Source organism: Anastrepha ludens, chromosome 4 (assembly GCF_028408465.1).
Source record: "Anastrepha ludens isolate Willacy chromosome 4, idAnaLude1.1, whole genome shotgun sequence".
Lineage (NCBI taxonomy): Eukaryota > Metazoa > Arthropoda > Insecta > Diptera > Tephritidae > Anastrepha > Anastrepha ludens.
In genome coordinates this window covers 1,158,867-1,182,156 of record NC_071500.1, presented here as the reverse complement: position 1 = coordinate 1,182,156, position 23,290 = coordinate 1,158,867, and the positions used below count along the sequence as shown (strand labels likewise).

The following is a 23,290-nucleotide window of genomic DNA, read 5'->3' as shown; positions in this document are numbered from 1 at the left end:
AGTTACACGATTGAACAGCACGTTCAAATGATAAAACTTTATTATCAAAATGAGTGTTCATTAGCGCAAACGTTGCGCGCATTGCGCCCATTTTTCGGTAGACGTGGTGGCCCTTCCAATTTCTTGTAGCCCATATTGAACCATATGGACCTAGACGGCATGTGGTTCCAGCAGGATGGCGCTACGTGCCACACAGCAACCGCCATTTTATTCCATTTCAGCATCTACCCGCCCGTATTGAAAACCCCTTTAGAAAGTAAATTTAAACAAAATAAAGAAAATTAAAAAACACAAATTTCGAAAATTGAAAAGATTGCGCCTTCTCAATTTTGCCGTGACGTCAGCGCTGCGAATAAAAAAGCAAAAAGAAGAAGAAAAATAAGCGAACGCGAAATTCTAACTGGAACAGTACAATCAAGGCGGATTTTTACAGATGGCATCCGCCCAGTTGATTTTTTCGACATAGATATGAGTAGCCAAAATTATCATATTTGGCTTTGTTTTGTTTACTTTCCCATTTTTTGTTCATTGAGAATGTACGAGTATAGTTGAGGATTCAAATAATATCTAAAGTGAAATATTAAAAAAAAACATTAAAGTGTATTGGGCTTCAAAAAAGTTAAGCGAAGCGGTCCCTGAAAGGACCCTTTTTTTCCTGGAGTTCTTGGAGGGGAGCGATATGGCAAGTGTGGAGGAGAGCATGTTGATTTGGCGTGATGCCAAAAAGCAAATACAAAATACCCTTAAGTTTTTACTATATGCGGATGCCAATACCTGAAATAAACTCGCCTTTTGAATAATGAAAGGAGGTTCAGGAAACTCATAACCCTCCCTATGGACAAACTGAGAATGCACACGGGGATTCTCTTAGGTCACTGCAGAATGCGTAGTCATCTGCACAGGATTCACCATCTTCTGTCGTTCCTACGACTAGTCCCAGAGACTTCATCCCCATTTCTCAAATTGCATCAACTGTTACCAGCAATTCGATTGTGTTTGAAGATTGAATTTAATGTCACAATGAGTTTTTCAATATTTATATTATATACATATCTTAAAATGCAAGAATTTTGAAGATATTTTAAAAATCATGCGTCTGAAAATCAAATTGTTCAAATTGTCGCTTTGTTTATTTTATCTTGTTTTCTTTTCAACCGTTCATCAGACAAAACAAAAACTCAACTTTTTCCCAATTGCACGTTATAATTGATCTGATATTATTCGTTCATGAATATGGATCGCGACCCAAGGATCCCAATCCTACACGAACTTTATACAAGCAATAAATATTGCAATAATTGTTTCAAATATTTAAAAATTTTGAAATCCATCAATATGGATCTAAATCAAATCACAACAAATGTTTTAATATTATGACATTATATGAGGCTATAAAAATTGGGAAAGAGGGGAAAAATACAAAACCTTTGAATTATTCGAAAATGTTTCCCTGATTAAAGTAATCTATTTAAAAGAACCGGTTCTAAGCATCCCTGTAGAAACGAAGATAGAAACGAGCGCAAGTTGAAAATTATACAAACCCGTCGTAGGTAATATAACAATTCATAAAAAATTGCAGGCTACATTTTTGTTTACTTAATATTTGAAGCGTGAAAAACATTCAGAAACCAGAACCCAAAAGGCACCTATGCAGGTGTCCTTTTCATTGCCAAAGTCCAGTTGCCGAGAATTGCCAGAAATAGTAGAAATACGATTCTTGCGCATATCAATATCAATTTGTCCAGGGGATACATAGATATTAGATCCAATAAAAATGTCAAATTTGCAACGCACCGTACTCAAAAATCGTCTACCACCCACTGTCCCTGGTGGGCGCATAGGTAGAAGGTAAGTTTTAGTTCTTAGCCTAATAAAATTGCTAATCTCTCGATACATTTTAATCTGTTTTAGTGATTCATTCAAAAAGTCTCGCATTCGAGACTTTAAACCGGCGCTTTGGAGCGATTTCTTTGCTGAAAAAGAAGATGTCATTTTAGATGAAAAACGCACTTTTCGTGTATACCGCACAAAGCAACCGCAAAAAGCTGGTCCAGTTCTGCTCCTATTACATGGCGGTGGATATTCGGGCTTGACGTGGTCGTATTTTTGCGTAGGTTTTTGAAATGCCCACATAATTTACATACATATAGGTATATATATATTCATTGGTGTCACATCTATGCCAGGTGGAAATTACTCGCATTATACATTGCCAGTGTCTTGCAGTCGACCTTCGCGGACATGGCGACACCAAGACGGAACACGAAGACGACCTTTCTTCAGATACTCTCGCACAGTAAAAAGCATTTGGCATTTGAAGCGACTACATGAAATTCGGTCATTAATCCACTTTGTTTTTATAGAGATATTGGGGATCTTGTGCTAAAGCTTTACCCAGAGGATATCCCGCCTCTCTATCTCGTCGGCCACTCTATGGGCGGCGCTATAGCCGTCCACTTTGCACACACAGCGCAAATCCCAAGTATAATTGGTATTACTGTAATAGATATAGTCGAGGGCACTGCAATGGAGGCTTTAGCAAGCATGCAAAGCTTCCTACGTTCACGTCCCACTTACTTTAAGAGTATACCAAGTGCCATTGAATGGTGCATACGAAGTGGTCAAGTACGCAATGTTGATAGCGCAAAAGCCTCAATGCCGGGACAAATTATTAAGTAATATTTTAAACAAAATTTCTTGCTAATAACTTTATAACGTGAAATGTATATTGCCAGTTGCACAACGAAGCAGCTGGCTACCAATGAGCTACCTCTAGCAGACGATGAAATTGATGACGGCGCTGCAGCAAGTAGCTTTACACATCCTTTCAGTATTTCCGAAGACGAAGAAATGGGAAATGATAATGGAGGTGAGCCAACAACATCCGTGGCCCCTACTGTATCCGGCAGCGAAAATGACGGTAGTTCCGATTCGTCAGATTTTAAAAAACCATTTACTGCACATGACGAGTCTCCAAAAAGGTAAAGCACCATAATTGACGAAGACTATTTTCTTATACACCTTCGAGAAAAGCACTAGCCACTTTTATATCTAAACTATAGTCAAATACTTGCAGCTAAGTTTGAAATTAGATTTCATCCCAAGTTTTTCATATTTGATATCATATTGCATTGCTCATAAACAAAATAGGTTATGTTATGCATTAATACTGGCTTCCAATTAGAGGCGACTCGTACTCCAGTAACAGCTTTGGAGAGTGTTACTACAACTATGACATAGTAAACTTTATTGAAAATGTGCAACATTTTCTTATATTTTCAACAGATATACTTGGCGTATTGACTTGTCAAAGTCAGAAAAATACTGGGTAGGCTGGTTTACTGGATTAAGTGAGAAATTTCTAAATTTGCGTGTTCCCAAGCAACTATTGCTGGCCAGCATTGACGGTTTGGATAAGACGTTAATAGTGGGCCAAATGCAAGGTGGGTGTATTTAATGAAAACCTTTTAAAAATATAATTAAATTACATATCCATCCTAAATACTTTTTTTAAAAGGACGCTTTCAGATGCAAGTGCTGGCGCGATGTGGACACGCTGTTCATGAAGACCGTCCGCACGAAGTAGCCGAAGTGATTAGTGCCTATCTGATACGCAATCGGTTTGCTGAAGCGGCTGGTGAATTCCACTTTCATTTACCGACTTGTTAAATTTTTCGCAGGCCAAATCAACAGTAAAGTGAAATTGATTGAATTGAGAAGCTTAATTAGTTAAGTTTTTAATCTTAAACCATATGGATGTTTTAAAAACAAGATCAATATATTGGAAAAATATTAATATTTAAAACCTGTATTGCTAAATTGAAGAAATTTAAATAAATTATTTAAATCAGTTGAACCACATCGCTTATCGTTTCTCGGTAGTCTATTTACTATGCCGAGCTATGCGAAAAAAATCACATTAGGGTATGTGATATACATGCATATGTATCGGGTGTTTTTATTTTTAGCTGCATGAAAACTATGTTGTTGTTGTAGCAGCATAAACATTCCCCACACATATATGGGTAATGCTGCTGAAGGGACAGTCCTTGGCCGGATATAAATCCGGGTCGTTCCGGTTACGTAGAACCGACTGTCGTGGGAACGGCATGAAAACTATCGATAACTATGGTTTGGCGTACTATAGGGTTATTCAATGGGTGCGCTTCAACTTTTTTCCGATAGGGAGGGCGAACGACGCAATATTTTTTATTTTTCGCTTGTCATTTGTAAACCTCATTAGTATACATTTCATCATGGAACGCTACACACTTGAGCAACGATTGCAAATCGTGCAAATTTTTTATGAAAACAATCGTTCTGTTGCTGCTACTTTAAGAGCATTACGGCCATTTTACGGTCCATTTAACAAGCCGTCCCGTTTTGGGGTTATGTGAAGTCATTGGTCTACAGTAACAAGCCGGCGACGATTTGTGAGCTCAGAGCCAATATTGAACGCGAAATTGCTGGAATTTCGGCCGATTTATGCAAAAGAGTGGTCGAAAATTGGGTTCAACGATTGGACTTCGTAAAACGTGCACGCGGTGGTCATGCAAAAGGAATCGAATTTCATACTTAAATGTATATGTTCAAACTCGATAATAAAAAAAAAATTTGTTAAAAAAGTCAAACCGTTTGTGTTTTATTCAAAAAAGTTCAAAAGTTGAAAAACCCTATATTTTGACATTTCTGTTCAGTAAATTTTGGCAAGTCAAATCGTTTAACGCCAGAACAACTTCTCCAAGATGTGGACATTTTCTTCGAAAAAAAAAAATAAATCTATCGCGGAGTTTATAGTCCTTTATTCGAAATGAAAAAGAAGCTGCCGAAGGGGTGAATGGCGAGCGCTATCGATGCTGACTGAATTTTTGTTTCCAAAAATTATTTAGCCAAACATCGACATTTGGTTCCTACAAGACGGCACAGCTCGCCATAAAGTGCGCTTAACATTCGATTTATTGCAATATTCTGGTCACCATTGACCCCATGCGGCCAGATTTACAGGAAAAAGTTGTTGTTGTTGTTGTTAACAGCATAGGTAGCCCTGTCAGTGTAGGCATATCATCGGTCGTCTTCGTCTAGCTCATCTAGGGGTAGTCCCAGGAAACATGCTGTTTCGACAGGTTGTGTCCAGAGGGAGAGGGGCGTTAGATGAGTCGGTTTAAGGGGGCATGTGAAGAGGTGGTTAGTGTCCTGCGGGGTACCTTCACATGCCGGACATGTGTTTGGTATGTCGGAATTGGTGTGTCATCGACTTTTACCTTAAGGGACAGCTTGGCCTCCTTTGTCCAGGTGGTAAAGAGGGTCGCCGTGGACTTGGTGGGGGAAAGTTGGAGATTTCTCGCAGTGAAAAAGCGAGAAAGGTCGGTGAGGTCGGTTCACTACAGGAAAAAGTAGTTGGACTGAATGAAAATTGGACTATTTGCTTGAGCCATATTACTCGTAGCCGTGACGGACATACTCCGGATTTCATATTCAAAAAATAAATGCCATGGAATTATCTATCAGGTTGTAATATAAAAAAAATGCGTTCCAAAAATATTTGTTTCCTATTAATATATGTTAAGTTCTCAAGCTCTTCAAAAAACACCCGATACATGTTATATACAATTAAATTTATAACGTCTCATAGTATATTAATATACATCTTTGGACATGGATCGACGTTAGTTTAGAATTTAGAGAATTCAGAAAAAAAACTTGAAATTTTTAGAAAACTTAATTTTTTTGTTGAGATGTTTATTCAAAGTTAGCTGCAAATGATTAAAACTTTCAAAAACTATATTAAATAAGTATTGGATCGCTTCCAGCTCTATGTATGTATGTATTACACCAGATGAATTTGATAAGATAATGCGAAGAAATCAAATATACATATATGTACATATTTATAAAAACTTCATTTCCAAAATTCTAAGGGACTTATGGGCTTCATGCATAGGCCAGCAAAAAACACAAACATTCGTCCCTCCTTATTCCACGAATCGTATACCGCTCCTCTTAATCTGTATTTTCGTTTCTAATCCTTTTATGTGCCGAAGCCGTTCCGCGATTTGCTCACGTACCTCATTTCTGAAGCGTTTACCTTCCCCTAATTCTTCCATTTCAGCCAACCAATTTGCGCGTTCATTAATTTGATCCAAAACTGTAAAATGCATGAGCTTAAATTATTGGTAATTGTTTTATTTTGCACAACTTTACGCTCATCAATAATGTTTTCTTCCGTGGTGTGGTATTCCTTTTTCTCTTTCGGCTTTCGCTTGGCTTTCAATGAGGTTTCTGCTAGGTGCATACCTGACATGGCCTCTTGAAGTAGCTTCTTCTCCTTTTCAGTTGGCATTCGATTCGTGGGCCTTGGGCGATACGGAGGAATGTCGTACGCGTTGCTAGCCAAAATTTGTTCAAGACTCTTTCGCTTGGCAAGCCGCGCACGACGCAGAATCTCAAGAGCCGCGGCCTCTGTATCTTTCGTGTTAATACGTGGAGGTTCCAGTTTCGGCAAAGGCTCTCCGTTGCGTAGGTGATAGTTGATCTTTTTGCGCATCATCATCGACATTTTGGACTCATTCATAAGGACTAGAAATAAGAAGCAAATTAATGTACGCTCGGCAAATCTCAACATCTGATCTGTGCAACCTTGTAGTAAATCGGATGTTTCTTTGCTGTACTCGATTTTAGGTGTATGGAAAAGTCCACCTTGGGGGATGCGCTCACTGGGCCATAGCATAGCTTTGTTGTCTGAACTGTGGACTCTTCCGTTAGTCTCTACAGCGATTCCCTCAGATATTGTTTCCGTTTTAACCTCACAAGGCTTTCCTTCCATTGTTGTAAAATTCAGGCTATAAATTTATGTAATAACCACAAAAAACAAGAATCCATAAATTGACAATTTTATAAAAACGAACTACCGCTTCGCCCGAATTCAAGCAGGACGCAAGTAAATTATCGAATTCCATGGCAACCAGAAAATTCGGTTATGTAGCTCTTTGTTTATTGTTGCTTGGCAAAAGACTTTCGTAGCGTTGGACATAATTTGGTATGGTAACTTCTGAGTGGTAAATTGTTTTTAAGGAATGCGAATTTAGGACCACTTAAGTAGGGGGAGTTCTCATACTCCTCATTCTCACAGTAACTGTACAACAAAATAATAACCCAAAGAAATTTTATTTAGATATCATTAACGTTTATTTCTGCTTAAATTTGTTATTGTACTACACAAAGATACAAGATTCGTTATTCGTTAGTTACTTTTAATGTTCTTAAGCGTCTAAAATACAGTTTCATAAATAAATAAATCATTAACAAATGAACTAACATTGCATACCTGAATGAATGATTATTTTTTATTAGTCAACACAAATTCCAAGTTGATTTAATTAACTAGACGTCTTAGCGTTTATTTGTTCTTTGCTCTGCATTGTTTCCCCTAACACTTCGCCTCCAAATGTCACAGACAAAAAATTACTCTGAATTTTAATGAATGCGCATTCGATCGTTTGGAAAATGTATTAAAATTAGTTTACAGATTGACCAAATTGGTAAGCTAAAATATAGTAAATTTGCTCTAACATATAAAAAATAAAATTTTACTACAGTGCGAACAGGTCGCGCACAGCTTCCGGTCAAATTTTATCCAATAAAGCGAACTCAAATCAATTGGTTCTTATGCAGAGCTGTGTCCGTTAGCATTTTAAAAATAATGATGCATTATTACTTTAAATTAATAATAAATTTTCCTTTATATTTACAAAAACTACAACTTCTTTTTACTCGCTCTTGCCATGTAAGCATTTAAGAATCCCTCGGCAAAGGAGGGACACCTATACGAGCGATCAAATAGAAAAGTAGCATTATATGGTGATCGTTGTGGGCTTATCGTGGTCATAATTTTCTCGTATAATAAACACTTAAAGGCATACATATAAATACAGTTACAAATATATGTGAAATTACAATACAATACACTAAAATAGGTATAATGTTAAAATGTTTCAAAATAAAAATATAAACAGCAGCCCGAGCGTGGAAACATACGTATCTATGTATATGTGCCCCATCTTGCGCAGCACCCATCCGCTCACTAATCCTTGATCACAAAACAGGTTACACTACATATAAACAGCTACTATGTCGAGATGCTGCGCAAGGAGCTTACAAAAATGTTTATATGACTATATAATTTCACCTTAGCAATAATATTTATATAGTTGACTTCTTATTGCGATATATGTGTTTTGAATACATGCGCATATACGTATAATTTGAATGAAAGTTCAGCTTTACACAGTTTTCCTTGATTAGTCAAAAATTTCAAAGCTTTTCTCATTCCTTCTAAAGGGCTTAATAAAATATTTAAGCGTTTTCATACTAAATTCCTTACTTTGATGTATTTTTTTTTTTGTTTTTTTAGTTAAAATTAAATTCAGCAATTACGTTCCGTATGAGAGTGATGCCTGACATTGATAAGTTTTATCCAGGTTACATCCGCCCCTCTTTATTCAATTTGAATTAGTGTTAACAATTGAGCGTCAGAGTTTTCATGGGCATTTTAATCGTTTATTCCTAATACCAGAAAGTAATTTTAGTCAGTCTCATCGTCGCGATGCATTTTTTTCTAATTACTTCTTCTATTTCGATTAGCACATCCTTTCAATTTTCAGTGTTTCTTTATCCACCAATAGAATAGAAATTACAATGGAAACTAGGAAAGTTAACACAAATAATTTACATGTTTAATGATTACACACACAGTCGACCATCGCAACCACAAAAATTAATGAATTGTGATTCTATTGGGCGTGCGGTTACTACCCTTCGCATTGTGTTAGAATAGGGTGAAGTGCTCTTCGAACTTTGGCAAGTTCCCCTGAATCAATGAAATCATAAAAAATATAAATTTCGAGTCAATCATTAGGAAAAAGAAACGTACAACTAGCCACAAAAATAGATTTTCTCATAACTACACTTTTCTACGTAGTTGACTCATCAATATTCTAAATATTTGTATATAATCAACTTCATTCAAGTTAGTAGTTCCAGTGTGTCTAACCAAAACAGTGAAGTTAAAGAAAGATGGAACCCAATATCTACAATATATATCAAAATTCCAACAAATCCACATATTTTTAAGATATACACAAAAATTCCTTCTACACATATTTGCGGTACGAAAACAATGAATTATTGGAAATATCAAATTAGCTACAAAATAAATATTTAAAAAATCGAAAATGTCTAGTTGATTGCCTGTTCGGTCATTTGTAGGCAGAGTGTTTCCAGTTGGTCTAAACTGTTAATATCGTTCATAGCCCCTGCAGAGGAACTTGATGAAGAACCTTTATTGGGAAAAGTATCCTTCATCGGCTTATTATTGTTAGTCAAAAGTGGCATTGTTGGAGCGGGTACTAGAGTCGCCTGTTGGCTGCCATTGTGAGGTTCACTGTATGTCGTCGGTAAAATGTTACAATTATTTACACCACAACAGGTGTTTTTACTACAATTGTTGCTACTATTAGGGTTCACGTTGCACAAACAATTTATTAAGTTGCTATTTCGACAGCTGTTGCCAACAGCTGCTGCTGCAGCGGCTAACAGCTGCAATTGTTGCTGCTGCTGTTGGCACAGTAAATTGTTATTTAACATACTACTGTTGTTATTTATTAGGTGTGACTGTTGCTGCGGTTGTTGGGAACCGATTACAGCAAGTTCGTCGCTACTAACCATGGCAACTGTTGTCATTGTTTTTGTTTGCGGTTGTTGCTGCTGCAGTTGATGCTGTGTTTGCGCTACCTTTGGTAGTTGTTGTGAAGAATCGGCACTCGCGGTTACATTTCCAATACCTGGTGTAAATGTTGGTCCTAAATTGACATTACTACTGCTTTGGTTGCCGATTGCTGTCGTGAGGCTAGTTCGACGCATTTGACCATCGGTGGTTGACGAGACTGCGGGAATAATTCCTTGACCTGGTTTAAAAGCCATCTTCTGCGGTTGTTGGGGTCCTCCAGCCACCACTATTAAATTGTTGAGAGATCTTCGATGATGTTGTTGTTGTTGCTGTTGTTGATGAGAGGGCAACGCGGGGAAATGTGTGTGTTGCGGCAAACCTGTTGGTTGTATCTGTGGTTGCTGTTGCGTTAATTGTGAATGATTGTGGTGTTGCTGCTTTCCCTGCTGATGTTGGTTGCTCATGAAGTTGGGGTATGATGAACTTTTGTATTGATGCTGTGAGACACCGCCATTGCTGCTGTTGTTACCACCTACGCTTCCGTTAATTATATGGGTGAATTTTTCGTAATCACCTGGTTGCGAGTGATTGGCATGATGATGTTGCTGCTGAGTTGTGGGTGCGCAATTCGTTGAGAAATTGAGCGTATCGTTCGAGTTTTTCCTATGGTTGATGCGGTCATTGCTTCCATTCTTTATGTCACATTTGCGAGATTTACCCCCCCACCTGAATGCATAACGTAAAATATTCATATATCAAACAAATGCATACGATCAAAAAGATTCACTTTGAATTTACCTAGGTTTACTTAAACTTCCCGCACTTCCATTTTTGACGTGGTGCGCCTTATGGCCAATTGACATTTTCAGCTTTGAGAGTTTGAACTTCAATTCTTTAAGTGGAGTTGAATGATTCACAAAAGCCTCGTTGTGTACCGAACGATCAAGTACCCACATTAGAACATTAATACTTTCTTCATCTTGAGGTGCGCAAGAGTCATGTTGAATCATCGAGCCCACTGTGAACAATAGTAAGTTTAAATACATCTTCAAAATAGTTTATAAAGTGCAAAATGAAACCAGTACCCAAATCAACAACTTTCAAAAAGCTGAGCGCTACATTGTCTTCATTGGTTCCGCATGTAACAGCTTCCACAGGTTTCATTGGTGAAAGGACCATGTTTGCCAAATCCTCCACTGCGGTTTGTATTTTTGCTTGACCATTTAGCAAATCTTTCTCTAGTTTGCTTAGGTGATTCGCACGATCCTTAAGTTTTTCTATGCATAGAGCCAGCTTGTGCGAGGCACCTTTGGTGACGCCCAGACCTTGCAGGTATTCTTCTGTGATGCATAACATACCTTCGTAAGTCATATTTTTGAATAGGTCAATGTACTTATGCAGCCGTAAAGATTTCAACCACAACCCAATATTTGACATGCCAACATTTCGCGTTTGAAATTTTATATAGCCAGGTTTGAAATCATCGAGTCGTGTATCCGAACCACTATTAGCTAAAACTCCACATTGGTGTTCTATTGAAAGCGAGAAACTTCGCGGTTTATTCGCAAACTGTGCCAAATTTTCGGTAGAATTTGAACAATTATCATTGACAGTAATCACCGAAGAATTGGAGGACGAGGAGGACGTGGATATAGCTTGCGTCGTAAGGCTATTTGAGCGACGAGTCTTAAATGCAGCCAGCTTTCCATCCAAACTCCAACGTGTCACATCCATTTGTTCATAATTACTCACCAACACCGAACTATACGCCATTTGGGGCTGCAACGACTAAAAAATCATAAGTAGCTTTCAAACCATATATAAATTTTCGTAAATTACCTTTTGTTGTACGGGACCGGTTCCATTTTGGTCTTGACTTACAGATGCCGAAGAACCATTGTTGCACTCATCACTGACATTAATAATGATATGAGGCTCAAAGTCGACGATTTCAGTGCCATTCTTGGAAAAGGATGTGTCATGCTCATCGTTGTTGGAACTATTAGTACTATTGCTGGCGCATAATTTGGCGTCATTAGGACCACTGCTGCTCATGATTTTTATCATTGGGTTATTATTATTACCAAAGAGGGCAGGCATTCCAGTGCCAGCCGTTGCAACGGCTGCTGCAGCTACTCCATTGACTAATGATGATTCCTCTGCATGTGTTTCACTGCCAATCGTAGCAATATTCAAAGACAGGCCCAATTTATTTTGACTAGATCCTAATTCGTTTAGATTAATACCATTGAAATTATCACAGAGTTGGTCGGTAATGCTACTGTTTCGCCGATTGCTACAACTGCTGCCACTACTGCTAGAGCTAATACCGCTTAAATTGCAGACACCAGTGCTAGAAAATCCACTATCCCTCCGCACGAAGCTAGACCAGTCCGGCAATGACTTTGGTTGTTGAAGCGGATTTTGTAGTGGGTGGTGCTGGTGTTGTTTGCTTGGGGGAGCAATAGTTTGCCAATCAACATTTCGGAACGTTGCATGAGTATTTATTCCAAGACCTGTAGCCAAACTGCCAGACGATGACATCGAATTGTTTGACATAGACGAGGACGATGTCAGAGACGAAACTGATGCATCCGAACCAACTGTTATATTCTGATTCATGGTATAGTTGTTGGGTATTTTTGGTTCTGCCAACTTTTCTGTAGCCTGCAAATGATCTTCCAAATGTCGTAACCAAACATTTAGCGATCTGCAACAAAGAAATTAAGCAAAGCGGTACTATTTCTTATTTCATAAGAAAATAATAATAAATATTAATACTTACCGGCGGTCTTCGTTACTTGTAGCGGGGTGAATAAGCATGTATGAGAATATTTGTTGGACCAACTCTGTGGGGACACGCTGATTCATAGTATCCCTAACTGCTGCTGGAATAAGAGCCAAATAAGCTAACTTTGCGTCATCGTTTCCCGGTTTTAATAGCGGTAGCATGTTTAGCATCTCGCATAATATTTCTTTCTTTTTTTCGTAAAACTTGCGTTCATCGCAATTTGTAATTTGAAAATCAGAGCCATAGCATGGTGTGGATTCCTTGTCTGTCGACCCGGATGTCAAAGCATCCACGGCATCATTCAAATGCAACGTCTTGTAGGCGTTTAATAGATTTTGCAAATACGATGGGTTGTTCGCATTTATGTCGGTGATAACGCTACTGAGATTAGCCTCTGAGCCTAAGCTTTGTGTAAGGGCATGATCAATAGCGTACTGCAAGAACTTTAAACTAGGATATCTCAAACGTTTCATCAGAGCATATATAACAACTGTTCGCTCGCAATCATTCCAGCTTTCAAAAAAATTAGTTACAGTGCTAACCTGCTCACTGAATGAGATGTGATTTTTAGTAAAATCGCTCTCTTTATCAGAATTGTCATTGATTCCACATATGTTGTGATTATTACCACCACGCTCTCCTGTAATGTACTTCATGTCGGCTCGTTGATATTTCGTTTATTCTTTTCTTACGTTATTGCAATTTTCCTCGTAATCTGGCCAAACACAACTGAATAGACATAATTAAATTAATACATGTTATCAAAAAGTACTGTGCTACTACTCTATCAATGATGGTTTACAGAAACTAACTTTTATATATGTACCTATGTACGTATTGAATCTAAATTTTAGTTTTACTTTACTGAAGAGCATAAATTACTTTGCTGAATTAAGTTATTTAAATCTGTGTGCGTCCAACTTTAATAAAAAAAAAATAAAAAACATTTATTAATTCACATCCCTGCACTTGTCGAAGTACTCGTCAACAATAACATTGGCCTCTTTTCCCTGCTATTCTGGCGCAGTTAATTTCATTTGTTGGCTCTTCGGCGATCGAATCGCGTTATCTAATGAACGACAAACAGTGATACCTGCTCGTTAGCACCTTTCGTACACTGATAAACAATTATTTGTCGTGGCATCTCAGTTTGCACATTAAATTTGCTCTGCTTTTTACGATGTTATATTTTATTATTCGATTTAAAGCGATCAGTGAACTAACTCTGAATTGTGAAAAGGATTTTTGCTCGCCAATAGAACACTAATACTTTTAGTTTTTTTAAATATGTGTAGATTTTAATTAACCAGTTCAAACAAAAACAAATTGTAAATATATATTTACCTATAAATAACGGGTACCTAACTACAGTTCATTTCATTGTCGATCAGAATAGCTGCGTCTAATACAGTTTTAATTCCTGATATCATAATTTAACATTTTCTTTCTATTCCTTTCTACTTTTTTATGGAAATTTATTCAATACTCACCTTGATTGCTAATGATGGTCAAAATAATTTAGCAAATGCTACACTTTTTTTTAATTTCTCCAGGAAATTAATGTCATTATATTACGATGGTGGCCGCTTGCTTCTATGTTATTTGTTTAAGCGACAGTCCGTCAATTTGACTTTTTGTCTGTAAATTATGGTGATTGCACGGCTATTTGGCAGAATGTTATTTACTTTTTTAATATTTGCATATTTTCTCTTGATTATCACATCGCATACGTTATATTAAGAAAGATATATACGGAAAATTTTTGGAAGATCTACGGAAACCATTGCAATCCAAAAAATTGTATGCGTTACCAATTTATTTGGAAAAATATTGCGCAATTATAGTTTTTTCAAGCCGCTCCGAATTCCGCAAATGTAAGGTAGTATTGAACCAATGACTTGCCGAAAACTTTCTAAATTGTATACCACGACGTTCAAGTACTTAAGGCTATTTCCTATATTCCAATACGACAGGGGCGAAGTTGGCATCAGCTCCGCGGTATGAGTCGTTAAAGTAAGGTCTCTTCGATCGCCAAGTGCCGTTAATTTTTATCTGCCTTGGAAAATGCAGTGCTTCCGAGGGGGAGATATTATGCTATAAAGCAAAGCAACGGTAAGAAAACTGAGTGCAAAGCCGCCTGCACTTAAATCCGTTCTGAATACTTCTGTTAAACTAAATTTCCTCTGTGTAGTTCATACATACTAGGCACAGTCAGAACATTTTAATCGTAGCACACACTACTTTCGTTTTTGTTATTGTTAGCTTTACAGATTGTAGGAAATCTCACAAATTTTTTAAAACCAAATTCGTCCTTGCTTTTAATTCCTTGCTGGATTTAATACTTAGGCTTTGCTTATAAAATTCATTTTTGTATATATTTTTTTGTTACTAAAAATTTTCAGCACAAAACGCACTCGGTGAAAACCTTGAATTTCATCGTGTTTTCTTTCAAATGTACTCCCATTAATTCAGCCTGTCGACAAAAAGGCAGCATTTTGATCGTTTTCAAATTAAAACATTTATCAAACGAGCTAAACATCTAGATTAAGAGTTTTACACTTGAGTTTGTTCACTAATCCCTTATTTTATATTTTCCAATATATTTCCATTTTGAAGCTGATCCAATGAAAATTTTTCATTCTTATTACTCGTAGAAAGTTCAACAAGGCGACATCTATATTTTGACAGTAGTTCGCGTACTGTACAGAGTTGTATTTTTACCGCATTGATGTACAGATTCCGTTTTATTTTTCGACGATGAGCATGCTGATTTTATAGAAAAGATCAGGAATCCATGTCATTCAATTTATGATTTACAATCTTACAGTTTAGATTCTCTAGCTGTGTTCCAATACAATTATCGGAATCCGGAAAAAACATTGCATTTAATGAACCATCCGCTCAGTTTGTTATGTTTTTCGTAATGGGTTTGGCAGCACAGTCTTTTTTGATTGGTAGCACTTATAAGTGATATTCAGTAAAGCAAAACAAAAAAAAAAAAATTTACCGCAAGGGGTTTGAAGATTTTTTGTAATCATTATGTCTAAAACCATTTAAACTTTCGAGTTGCACCTAAATTAATTAAAAGGTTATTTTGTTTTCTTTCAATAAGTAGAAGAAATTTGTTTTCATTAGTCTTACTACCCAAAACTAAAGAAACAGTTTCTTTTCGAGGACCCAAAAAACGTTTACTCTTGCGTCGGCAACATTTTAACATTTCGTTCGCAATACTAAATAGTATCTAATATTTAATGACCATGTAGGGTGAACTATTTATGGATTGTGGGCTGGATCGTTGAATTTTGAAATTTGGATCACAAATTGTGCATCATTTAATACATATTGAGAAAATGTGGTTTATGCATGTTTTTTCTCAGTAAACGTCGTTTTTTCCATCGAATGTAGACAGAGAATTTCTCCAGCCTTCGGTTTCGGCTATAATAAACGACAAAACCCATTTGTATTAAAGAATATGAAGGGAATTTCGAGAGCAGCTTCGGCTGCTGTGTCGTCGGGGACTCGGCATCAGGATTCTGCCAAGAGTGACAATATTTTGTGCACCGTGAATTTTGTCCGCTCATTTCATGTTTCTTCCGGCGTGACATTACTCAGAAAAACAGCTCAAACATGAATTTGTTTATTTTCTGCGCTGAGTTAATTCAGTTGTCAAAACAAAATAGTGGTTTGTGGATTGTTTTACTTATATCGAGCTATAAACAGATCTTGGGCAATTTTAAAAGCGATATTGTTGAGCAGTGAATTAAAATTAACTTAAATAAAGTGTACTTATTTACTTATTTATAGAGTTAATGGTCAATGGTAATTTTTTAGTATAATGCACTTAAGGGTAAATTCTAATAACATTATGCTAAATTATTGCCCATTAAATAGTACTTCAAATTACTACAGAGTATCGATTTTTAATCTAATAAATTCAGCTCTAAAAAATTCAGAAATTAGAGCACTAGCATTGTTAAGCGTTTTATGTAAGCTATACGGAAAGTATTAAAATTGCGAAGATTTCTACATAGCACATTCAAATCTTTTAACCCAAGAGGGACGACAAGTAAATTGTACCCGAAAGGATGTCGAGAAGAAATGAAAACGACAAAACAGGTTGTCTGTTATTTTATGATAATAAAATGTATATGTTAAGTATAAAGGTATAAAAAGTATAAATAAACTATTTAATATGAAATTAATGCAAGAATAACATTTTATAGTGACAAACGAGTTTGGACCGGAAAGGATACGTGGGCATTTTGATTCCGCTACCCGGAAGGGGGATTTTCTTAAAGCACGCAAAAAAGTTTGCAGTAGAATATGTGCTGCTAGATTTGAGAAGCCCAGGGCCTGTAAGGTAAAAGTGTTTCTAGTTAAAATGATTCTTTTTGTTCAGTTATTCGCGGGACTGACGTCACGGATCAATGATAATGCAAACAAACAAATAAAGCAACAACATGTAAGTAGGCCACTTTGACATTCAAAGTACCAAATCGCAAGAAAGAAACAGAAAACAAATCAACATCTCTAGTTTAAACACCTTCTTGCTAATAACCAAGAATGATTCGGATCATTCTTGTGAGAATTGGTCGTGATACTGAGATGCAGAAGCCATGAAAGCACTCCAAATTTATCATGTTTTACATTTTGTTGATTAAAATACGTTCACATATAAGTAGATGATCTACTTTTTCGTGCTTAACTCCCAGTCCGTATTTAAAAAGCGGGCCTGTGTTTTCTGTGTAACAGATCATTATTTTTACAAGCGTAAAGAAAAACGTCAAAGTAAAAACTAAATAAAATGGATGCCGGCAAAAAAAACAACTTCGTAGACATAATTCTTATAAAATGTTTGTTAGGTATTATTAACTATGCATTCATATAACAGAAAAAAGCGTGTGCCCATAGACGCTTTGGCCTTTCTTGTTTATTATAAAATGTAATATCGGCCGCCGTAACCGAATGGGTTGGTGCGTGCCTACCATTCGGAATTCACAGAGAAAACGTAGGTTCGAATCTCGGTGAAACACCAAAATTAAGAAAAACATTTTTCTAATAGCGGTCGCCTCTCGGCAGGCAATGGGAAGCCTCCGAGTGTATTTCTGCCATGAAAAAGCTCCTCATAAAAAATATTTGCCGTTCGGAGTCGGCTTGAAACAGTAGATCCCTCCATTTGTGGGACAACTTCAAGTCGCACACTACAAATAGGAGGAGGAGCTCGGCCAAACACCCAAAAAGAGTGTACGCGCCAATTATATATATATATATATATAATATCGAATTTCGAATGTGTATTTGAAACCTCAGTAAACGTCTATTAAGGTTTTCCACTAACTGTTTATTAAAACAACACCTAGCAGCCAATTTCGCAATTAAATTAGGTATTCCTTCTACTTCTAAATTAGCTATCGTTAATAATAGTTAAACAAACCAAACATACTGAAATATTACATCAAAATAATTTCTATGAAGAAAAACCTTTCACAACAGTATTGACAGCTGATTGTCAATTTTGCAGGTAAACTGCCATATGTGAACGAGTGATTTATTTTGTGGATTTGTTGCTAATTAATGCATATGTGAATGCACTTTGTTATCAGCCCAATAAGTAACCCGGTATATATAAGAATATGTAACAGCTTAAATAATTTTAAAAATGTTTTGTACGAATACTGTAAAAATAGCATATAGAGATTGATAAGTATAATATAGTAAAAGTGTTTTTAGATCTTAAAAGGTCGTTATTGAAAAATAAATAAATAAATAAAAATAGTGAAATAAAATGCGACTATGTTCGTGTTGACAAAACAAAGATTTTCAGTGATGGCAGTTCCTACTATCCCTTTCTTTGAATGTCAAATTTAGTAAATTTTTATAACATTCAGGGCAGAACAAAGTCAATAATTTCCCCTAAAGTATTAGTTAAAACTTTTAGCAAAAGCAAATAAAAATCCCAACATGTGAATTGATTTAGAAATCTTTCAGAAATATGATTTGTACAGAACTGAGGCAGTAGGATTATACGACATCACAGAATTCCCATATCAATTGATACGTGAAAATGTTCGTCCCATCTGAATCGCAGAAAAAGTCTTTTTTGGAGCATACCAAAGCAGCTAGAGAGGAGCGTGCATGGGAAAAGCGCCGGGAAGGGGCTGCCGTGCGAATACAGGCGCAATGGAAAGGATATGTGACGCGAAGGCAGTATCACAATAGGATAATGTGGGTGTCTGTGAAATCGAGACTAGTAAATCCTTCATATTTGATTTTTTTTTCGTGACTTTAGCTCCGACTTTGATAATTTAATAGCAAGCGAAGGAAATGAAAAGGATGTAGAACTTTTGCCTGCAAATATTGTGTACCCAGTTGTACGACGTTTCCTAACGTATTTTCAATGCAGAAAACAATCTCTCGAGGCGGAAACATCTCGTGAGAAGTTTGAATGTTTGTGTCGGTATCTAAATAAAGCCATGGAATCAGATTCTCCAAAAACGTCTTATGCAGCTATCTGTTTGCATAAAGATAAGAGGTAAGTTAGAGAAGCAGGTACAGTTTGCACTCATAATAAAATTATGCTTGGGTTTCAGCTTGCCTTGGCTGGCACATATCAAATCGTTAGTGGGTCTGTGCTGTCAAATGTTGGATGAAATTAAACCGGGTATGAATATTAACCAAAGTTAATCTTTAACTTTAATTTAATAAACAAATTTATACTTTTAGAGCATCATTCGGATAGTATATCATTGGCTTTGTACCTGCATACATTGGTCGTTTTCACATCACCAAAATCTTGGGGTATTCTCCGAAGCAAACAATTTGAGAAAGTGCAGCCTGCGTTGCAGAAAATATGCTGCAATATTCAGGGAAACTTGGTACAAAATGGATTTTTCAAAACAATGCGCGTAAGTCGGAAAAATTATGTGTCGTAAAACGTGGCAAAACTTAAGTGATACATCTTCTCATAAATAACTAAATTATATGTACATATACTATCGCTTTATATTCTTTTATCAACAGTCGATCCTATTAAAAGGCACATCACGGGAGGATCTTTCTATTAAACCTGTGTCGCTTAAAGCTATAATGACTCTATGCACCCGGCCTCTTATCGATGGTGACTTCAGTCGAAATATATTGACTCAATTTTTGGCAGAAATACTATCGGTTCCGGCTTTAGTGTACCATTTAAATATTATCACACCGCAATGCATAGAACAGCTTACCTCGATGCAGGTACTCAAACGATTTCTTCAGTCTGCCGAGGATACTAACTTTTTTTCAGGGTTTAAAAGCAGTATGCCAGTACGTAGATTGATACCGCTGAAATACATATTTTAATGAAATACCTTTTATTACATACACGTATCACAGGGGACAAAATTGCTTGCATTTTTGGGAAATGTTGTAAATCTTTTTACAATTGAAAGTCCTGTAGAAGCAAAAGAACTGGCTTATCCTCTTTTTACGGTACTAAGTTCATATTTGGCCATATATAAATTGTATTAATAGTTTAAATCTTTTGCAAAAGAACGCAACCACTGTACTCCTTGAAAATATTCCCAACACAGTATCTAGTAAAGGCGTATTTACGCAATGGCATGAACTTCTTGGCTGGCATACGCCCTCATTGGATCCAGCACAAAACCAAAATGTAGCTCTAATCAAAAAACAGTTTCATTTGCTGTGGGGTCATCGATGCATTAAAGTCCTGTTAGTTGACTTGCTACGGAATATCAATGCCACTTACGAACGTATAGAATTCCAATCACCTTCACAGGCATCTACAAGCAACTTAATTCGGCGAGCATTAGATCGCGGTTCAACACGGGGCAATTTCAGTAGAGGCAGTAGAACATGGCGTCGGATGGATGGAAATGAAGTCGAACATGTATCACGCGTATGCGCAATGTTTTATGCGGCTCTAAATACGCTTTCGCAACTCAGACTTGACATATTAACAGGTAAAGAGAAGTAAAACCCAAGAAGATTGGCGCTTATGCTAATTTCTTGCATCAAGTCTCTATATACAAAATCATACAAAATTAGATGAATTCAATTGATTTAAAGCTAACGTACTTCACATAAGCCTGCGCATGTGTATGTGTGTATTTCATAACATAAATTGCATTTCCTTTTTTCAAGGCATATGTTACAACGATAACGTTTTATACGACCTGTGGCTACTTTTGACGTCACTGGGCCCGAATTGCGGCATGAAAGAGTTTATTGATCTGCTAAAGCAAGAAAACGCTTTGCAGCACCCCCAGATCGCCATGTTGATGCTTTTTTGTGACAGCATGACGCATTATGTTACGTATGTACTGGTTTGATTGGAAGTGCATACATATTTACGAACACTTAGTACAATAATTTCGTTTACAGAATCTTAGATGAATATGAAATGTATACGGAGCAAAAGCCGTTTCTTCTTAATGACTTCATCATGCTTACTTATTTTCTCAACAATATACTTTACAAAATTATAAACGAAAATTTGTTAGGTAAGTATAATTTCATCAGTTTAATTTAAAAATGATATAATAATTTTTTGATAGGAACGAAAAATGTTACTCAATGTCCGGTGTTCGTATCTTTGCACACGTTGCTGCTGTGTCTTTACCGGCGGGACTGTCGTCGCTCATTTGCGCCAAGCAACCATTGGCTCATACCAGAAGTGAAGCCTACGACATTCATCAGTGATTTGGAAAAGGCTAAACGACACGCTGTGATTTTGCTGCAAAAAATGCCCCACATTATTCCCCATGAAGATCGTGTTAAGCTGTTTCGTAAGTTCGTACAGAATGAAAAGGCTGTTATGGGCTTGACGGAGAGCGCCTGTGCCTCGCCGCGTTCCGCATTGATCGTAGTGCATCGCGACCGCATTGTGGAGGACGGCTACCGACAGTTGGCGGCGCTGAGACCACATGCACTTAAGGTGACCAGAATACAAATATAAATCGACTGAAACGAATAATCTTATTTATTTATCTGCGTTTGGCTTATGTTTTACTAGGGAGTTATTCGTGTGCGTTTCATCAACCAGCAAGGCTTGCATGAGGCCGGCATTGATCAGGATGGCGTCTTTAAGGAATTTCTGGAGGAAACAATCAAGAAAGTGTTTGATCCTTCGCTGAATTTGTTCAAAACGACTTCGGATCAGCGATTATATCCCTCCCCTATATCATATGTGCAAGACAATCATTTGCAGCTGTTCGAATTTGTGGGACGAATGTTGGGCAAAGCGGTGTATGAAGGCATAGTTGTGGACGTGCCATTCGCTTCGTTCTTTCTCTCACAGCTTTTGGGCCAGACACATCAAGCGCTGTACTCCTGTATGGATGAGCTGCCATCATTGGACAACGAGCTCTATCGCAGCCTCACATTCATTAAGCATTACAAACAAGATGTGTCTGACTTGAATTTAACTTTTTCGGTGGATCAGGATGTCATGGGGAAAATTGTAACACACGAATTGCATCCCGGTGGGAAAGCTCGCGCGGTTACCGACCACAACAAACTGGTGTACATCCACTACATGGCTTACTTCCATATGAACACACAAATCCGCGAACAGACGCAGGCCTTTAATCGTGGTTTTCGCAGTATTGTTAATCCAGAATGGTTGTCTTTATTTTCACCCCCGGAGCTGCAACGTCTCATTTCTGGCGATACTGTGCCATTAGATCTGCGAGATCTTAGGAAACATACTCAGTATTATGGTGGATTCCACGATTCGCACAGGGTTGTTGGTTGGTTATGGGACATTTTGGCCAAAGATTTCACCGAGGAGGAGCGCAAATTATTTCTTAAGGTTGGAAATTAAATTTTTTAATCCGCTTATGTTTTGTACAATCGTTTTTTGTAGTTTGTGACTAGTTGTTCAAAACCTCCGCTGTTGGGGTTTGCCAATCTGGAGCCGCCATTTTCTATTCGCTGTGTTGAAGTTGGTGACGACGAGGATACGGGCGACACTATTGGTAGTGTCATACGTGGTTTTTTCACCATCCGCAAGAAGGATCCACTTAATCGCTTGCCAACATCATCCACATGTTTTAATTTACTGAAGTTGCCAAACTACCAGAAGAAGTCAACATTGCGTGACAAATTGCGATACGCTGTTAGCAGCAATACAGGATTTGAGTTGTCCTAAAAAAATGTATTATTTAAGCAAAAAGTTTCAGCCTGCAAAGTCATAACTTATTAACAACACTAACATAAAGTGTCACAATAACGTCTGGTATCGCTACGAGTCTACATATCAGCCAGCTTCAAATTCGAGCCGTTGAACCCTATATTCGATTTTTCTCTGAGAAGTAACTCATATGCCCAACTTTATTTTTAAATTATGTATCCTTACAACGTAGTGATTTTCTGCGTTACATATTCAAAAGTGTTTGTTACTATAATTCGGATTAAGGTATCGCTTTTCAAACATTCTCCTTTGTGTACAAAAATAATGTGTGGTTTACTTTCGCAGTTTTCTCATTAATGTTGTGCAATTTATTATGTTTGGGAGTTTTAGATAACTGTGATAAAAAATTTACATAAATAGCATTGTCGTAATGTAATATTTGTCTATTTTACACATATATTAATGCTAATGGAACATCTGGGAACTATGTTGTATGTGCATAAGTATAAAGCGAAATTCAATAAACTGATTATAATCAATGAAATTAAAAGTAGAACGTCCAGTTTTATTAAAAAAATAATATTCTAAAAGTTTCTTACTTGTGTCAACGATCTTCCACACAGACTGGCTAAAAATCTCA

General features: G+C 37.0%; 4 protein-coding genes across 8 annotated transcripts; 2 read left to right on the top strand and 2 right to left on the bottom strand.

Moving 5' to 3' along the window:
- The first annotated feature begins 1,481 nt into the window (after positions 1-1,481).
- LOC128859676 (protein phosphatase methylesterase 1) lies at positions 1,482-3,856 on the top strand. Of its 3 annotated transcripts, none has more exons than XM_054096678.1 (8): positions 1,482-1,546; positions 1,610-1,848; positions 1,912-2,110; positions 2,187-2,296; positions 2,364-2,675; positions 2,736-2,981; positions 3,286-3,443; positions 3,518-3,856. In XM_054096678.1, the coding sequence occupies exons 2-8, from the start codon at positions 1,775-1,777 to the stop codon at positions 3,667-3,669; spliced, it is 1,251 nt and encodes a 416-aa protein (XP_053952653.1). In that variant the 5' UTR covers positions 1,482-1,546; positions 1,610-1,774; the 3' UTR covers positions 3,670-3,856. The 3 variants fall into 3 exon arrangements, with proteins under 3 accessions (XP_053952653.1, XP_053952651.1, XP_053952650.1); XM_054096676.1 differs by having other exon boundaries at positions 1,489-1,550; XM_054096675.1 differs by having other exon boundaries at positions 1,499-1,848.
- A 1,948-nt stretch (positions 3,857-5,804) lies between these two features.
- LOC128862491 (UPF0193 protein EVG1 homolog) lies at positions 5,805-7,107 on the bottom strand. The gene is made up of 3 exons (XM_054101150.1): positions 6,637-7,107; positions 6,202-6,576; positions 5,805-6,145 (listed from the first exon to the last, which is right to left on the bottom strand). The coding sequence occupies exons 1-3, from the start codon at positions 6,821-6,823 to the stop codon at positions 5,973-5,975; spliced, it is 735 nt and encodes a 244-aa protein (XP_053957125.1). The 5' UTR covers positions 6,824-7,107; the 3' UTR covers positions 5,805-5,972.
- Positions 7,108-7,508: 401 nt separating this feature from the next.
- Positions 7,509-15,159, bottom strand: LOC128862490 (protein Smaug). Of its 3 annotated transcripts, none has more exons than XM_054101149.1 (7): positions 14,006-15,155; positions 12,510-13,244; positions 11,564-12,434; positions 10,810-11,503; positions 10,523-10,742; positions 9,721-10,450; positions 7,509-8,866 (listed from the first exon to the last, which is right to left on the bottom strand). In XM_054101149.1, the coding sequence occupies exons 2-7, from the start codon at positions 13,169-13,171 to the stop codon at positions 8,825-8,827; spliced, it is 3,219 nt and encodes a 1,072-aa protein (XP_053957124.1). In that variant the 5' UTR covers positions 13,172-13,244; positions 14,006-15,155; the 3' UTR covers positions 7,509-8,824. The 3 variants fall into 3 exon arrangements, with proteins under 3 accessions (XP_053957124.1, XP_053957123.1, XP_053957122.1); XM_054101148.1 differs by having other exon boundaries at positions 10,810-11,512; positions 14,006-15,154; XM_054101147.1 differs by having other exon boundaries at positions 8,835-10,450; positions 10,810-11,512; positions 14,006-15,159.
- A 3,189-nt stretch (positions 15,160-18,348) lies between these two features.
- LOC128860425 (ubiquitin-protein ligase E3B) lies at positions 18,349-22,866 on the top strand. The gene is made up of 12 exons (XM_054097951.1): positions 18,349-18,740; positions 18,805-19,047; positions 19,106-19,176; positions 19,239-19,420; positions 19,536-19,820; positions 19,890-19,985; positions 20,047-20,479; positions 20,661-20,832; positions 20,901-21,019; positions 21,074-21,453; positions 21,532-22,329; positions 22,384-22,866. The coding sequence occupies exons 1-12, from the start codon at positions 18,580-18,582 to the stop codon at positions 22,666-22,668; spliced, it is 3,225 nt and encodes a 1,074-aa protein (XP_053953926.1). The 5' UTR covers positions 18,349-18,579; the 3' UTR covers positions 22,669-22,866.
- Positions 22,867-23,290: the final 424 nt, after the last annotated feature.

Bases quoted from the DNA above. Each gene is read 5' to 3' on its own strand.
- LOC128862491 (XM_054101150.1), bottom strand. From the start codon at position 6,823: ATGGAAGGAAAGCCTTGTGAGGTTAAAACGGAAACAATATCTGAGGGA. The intron at 6,577-6,636 runs GTTGCACAGATC...TCTTATTTCTAG, and splicing joins AACATCCGATTTACTACAAG to TCCTTATGAATGAGTCCAAA. The intron at 6,146-6,201 runs GTAAAGTTGTGC...TGCATTTTACAG, and splicing joins AGAAAACATTATTGATGAGC to TTTTGGATCAAATTAATGAA.
- LOC128862490 (XM_054101147.1), bottom strand. From the start codon at position 13,171: ATGAAGTACATTACAGGAGAGCGTGGTGGTAATAATCACAACATATGT. The intron at 12,435-12,509 runs GTAAGTATTAAT...TCTTTGTTGCAG, and splicing joins ACAAGTAACGAAGACCGCCG to ATCGCTAAATGTTTGGTTAC. The intron at 10,743-10,809 runs GTACTGGTTTCA...TATTGTTCACAG, and splicing joins TTTGAAAGTTGTTGATTTGG to TGGGCTCGATGATTCAACAT.
- LOC128860425 (XM_054097951.1), top strand. From the start codon at position 18,580: ATGTTCGTCCCATCTGAATCGCAGAAAAAGTCTTTTTTGGAGCATACC. The intron at 19,421-19,535 runs GTAAGTCGGAAA...TTTTATCAACAG, and splicing joins GATTTTTCAAAACAATGCGC to TCGATCCTATTAAAAGGCAC. The intron at 19,986-20,046 runs GTACTAAGTTCA...CTTTTGCAAAAG, and splicing joins TGGCTTATCCTCTTTTTACG to AACGCAACCACTGTACTCCT.
- LOC128859676 (XM_054096678.1), top strand. From the start codon at position 1,775: ATGTCAAATTTGCAACGCACCGTACTCAAAAATCGTCTACCACCCACT. The intron at 1,849-1,911 runs GTAAGTTTTAGT...AATCTGTTTTAG, and splicing joins GGTGGGCGCATAGGTAGAAG to TGATTCATTCAAAAAGTCTC. The intron at 2,297-2,363 runs GTAAAAAGCATT...TTGTTTTTATAG, and splicing joins TCTTCAGATACTCTCGCACA to AGATATTGGGGATCTTGTGC.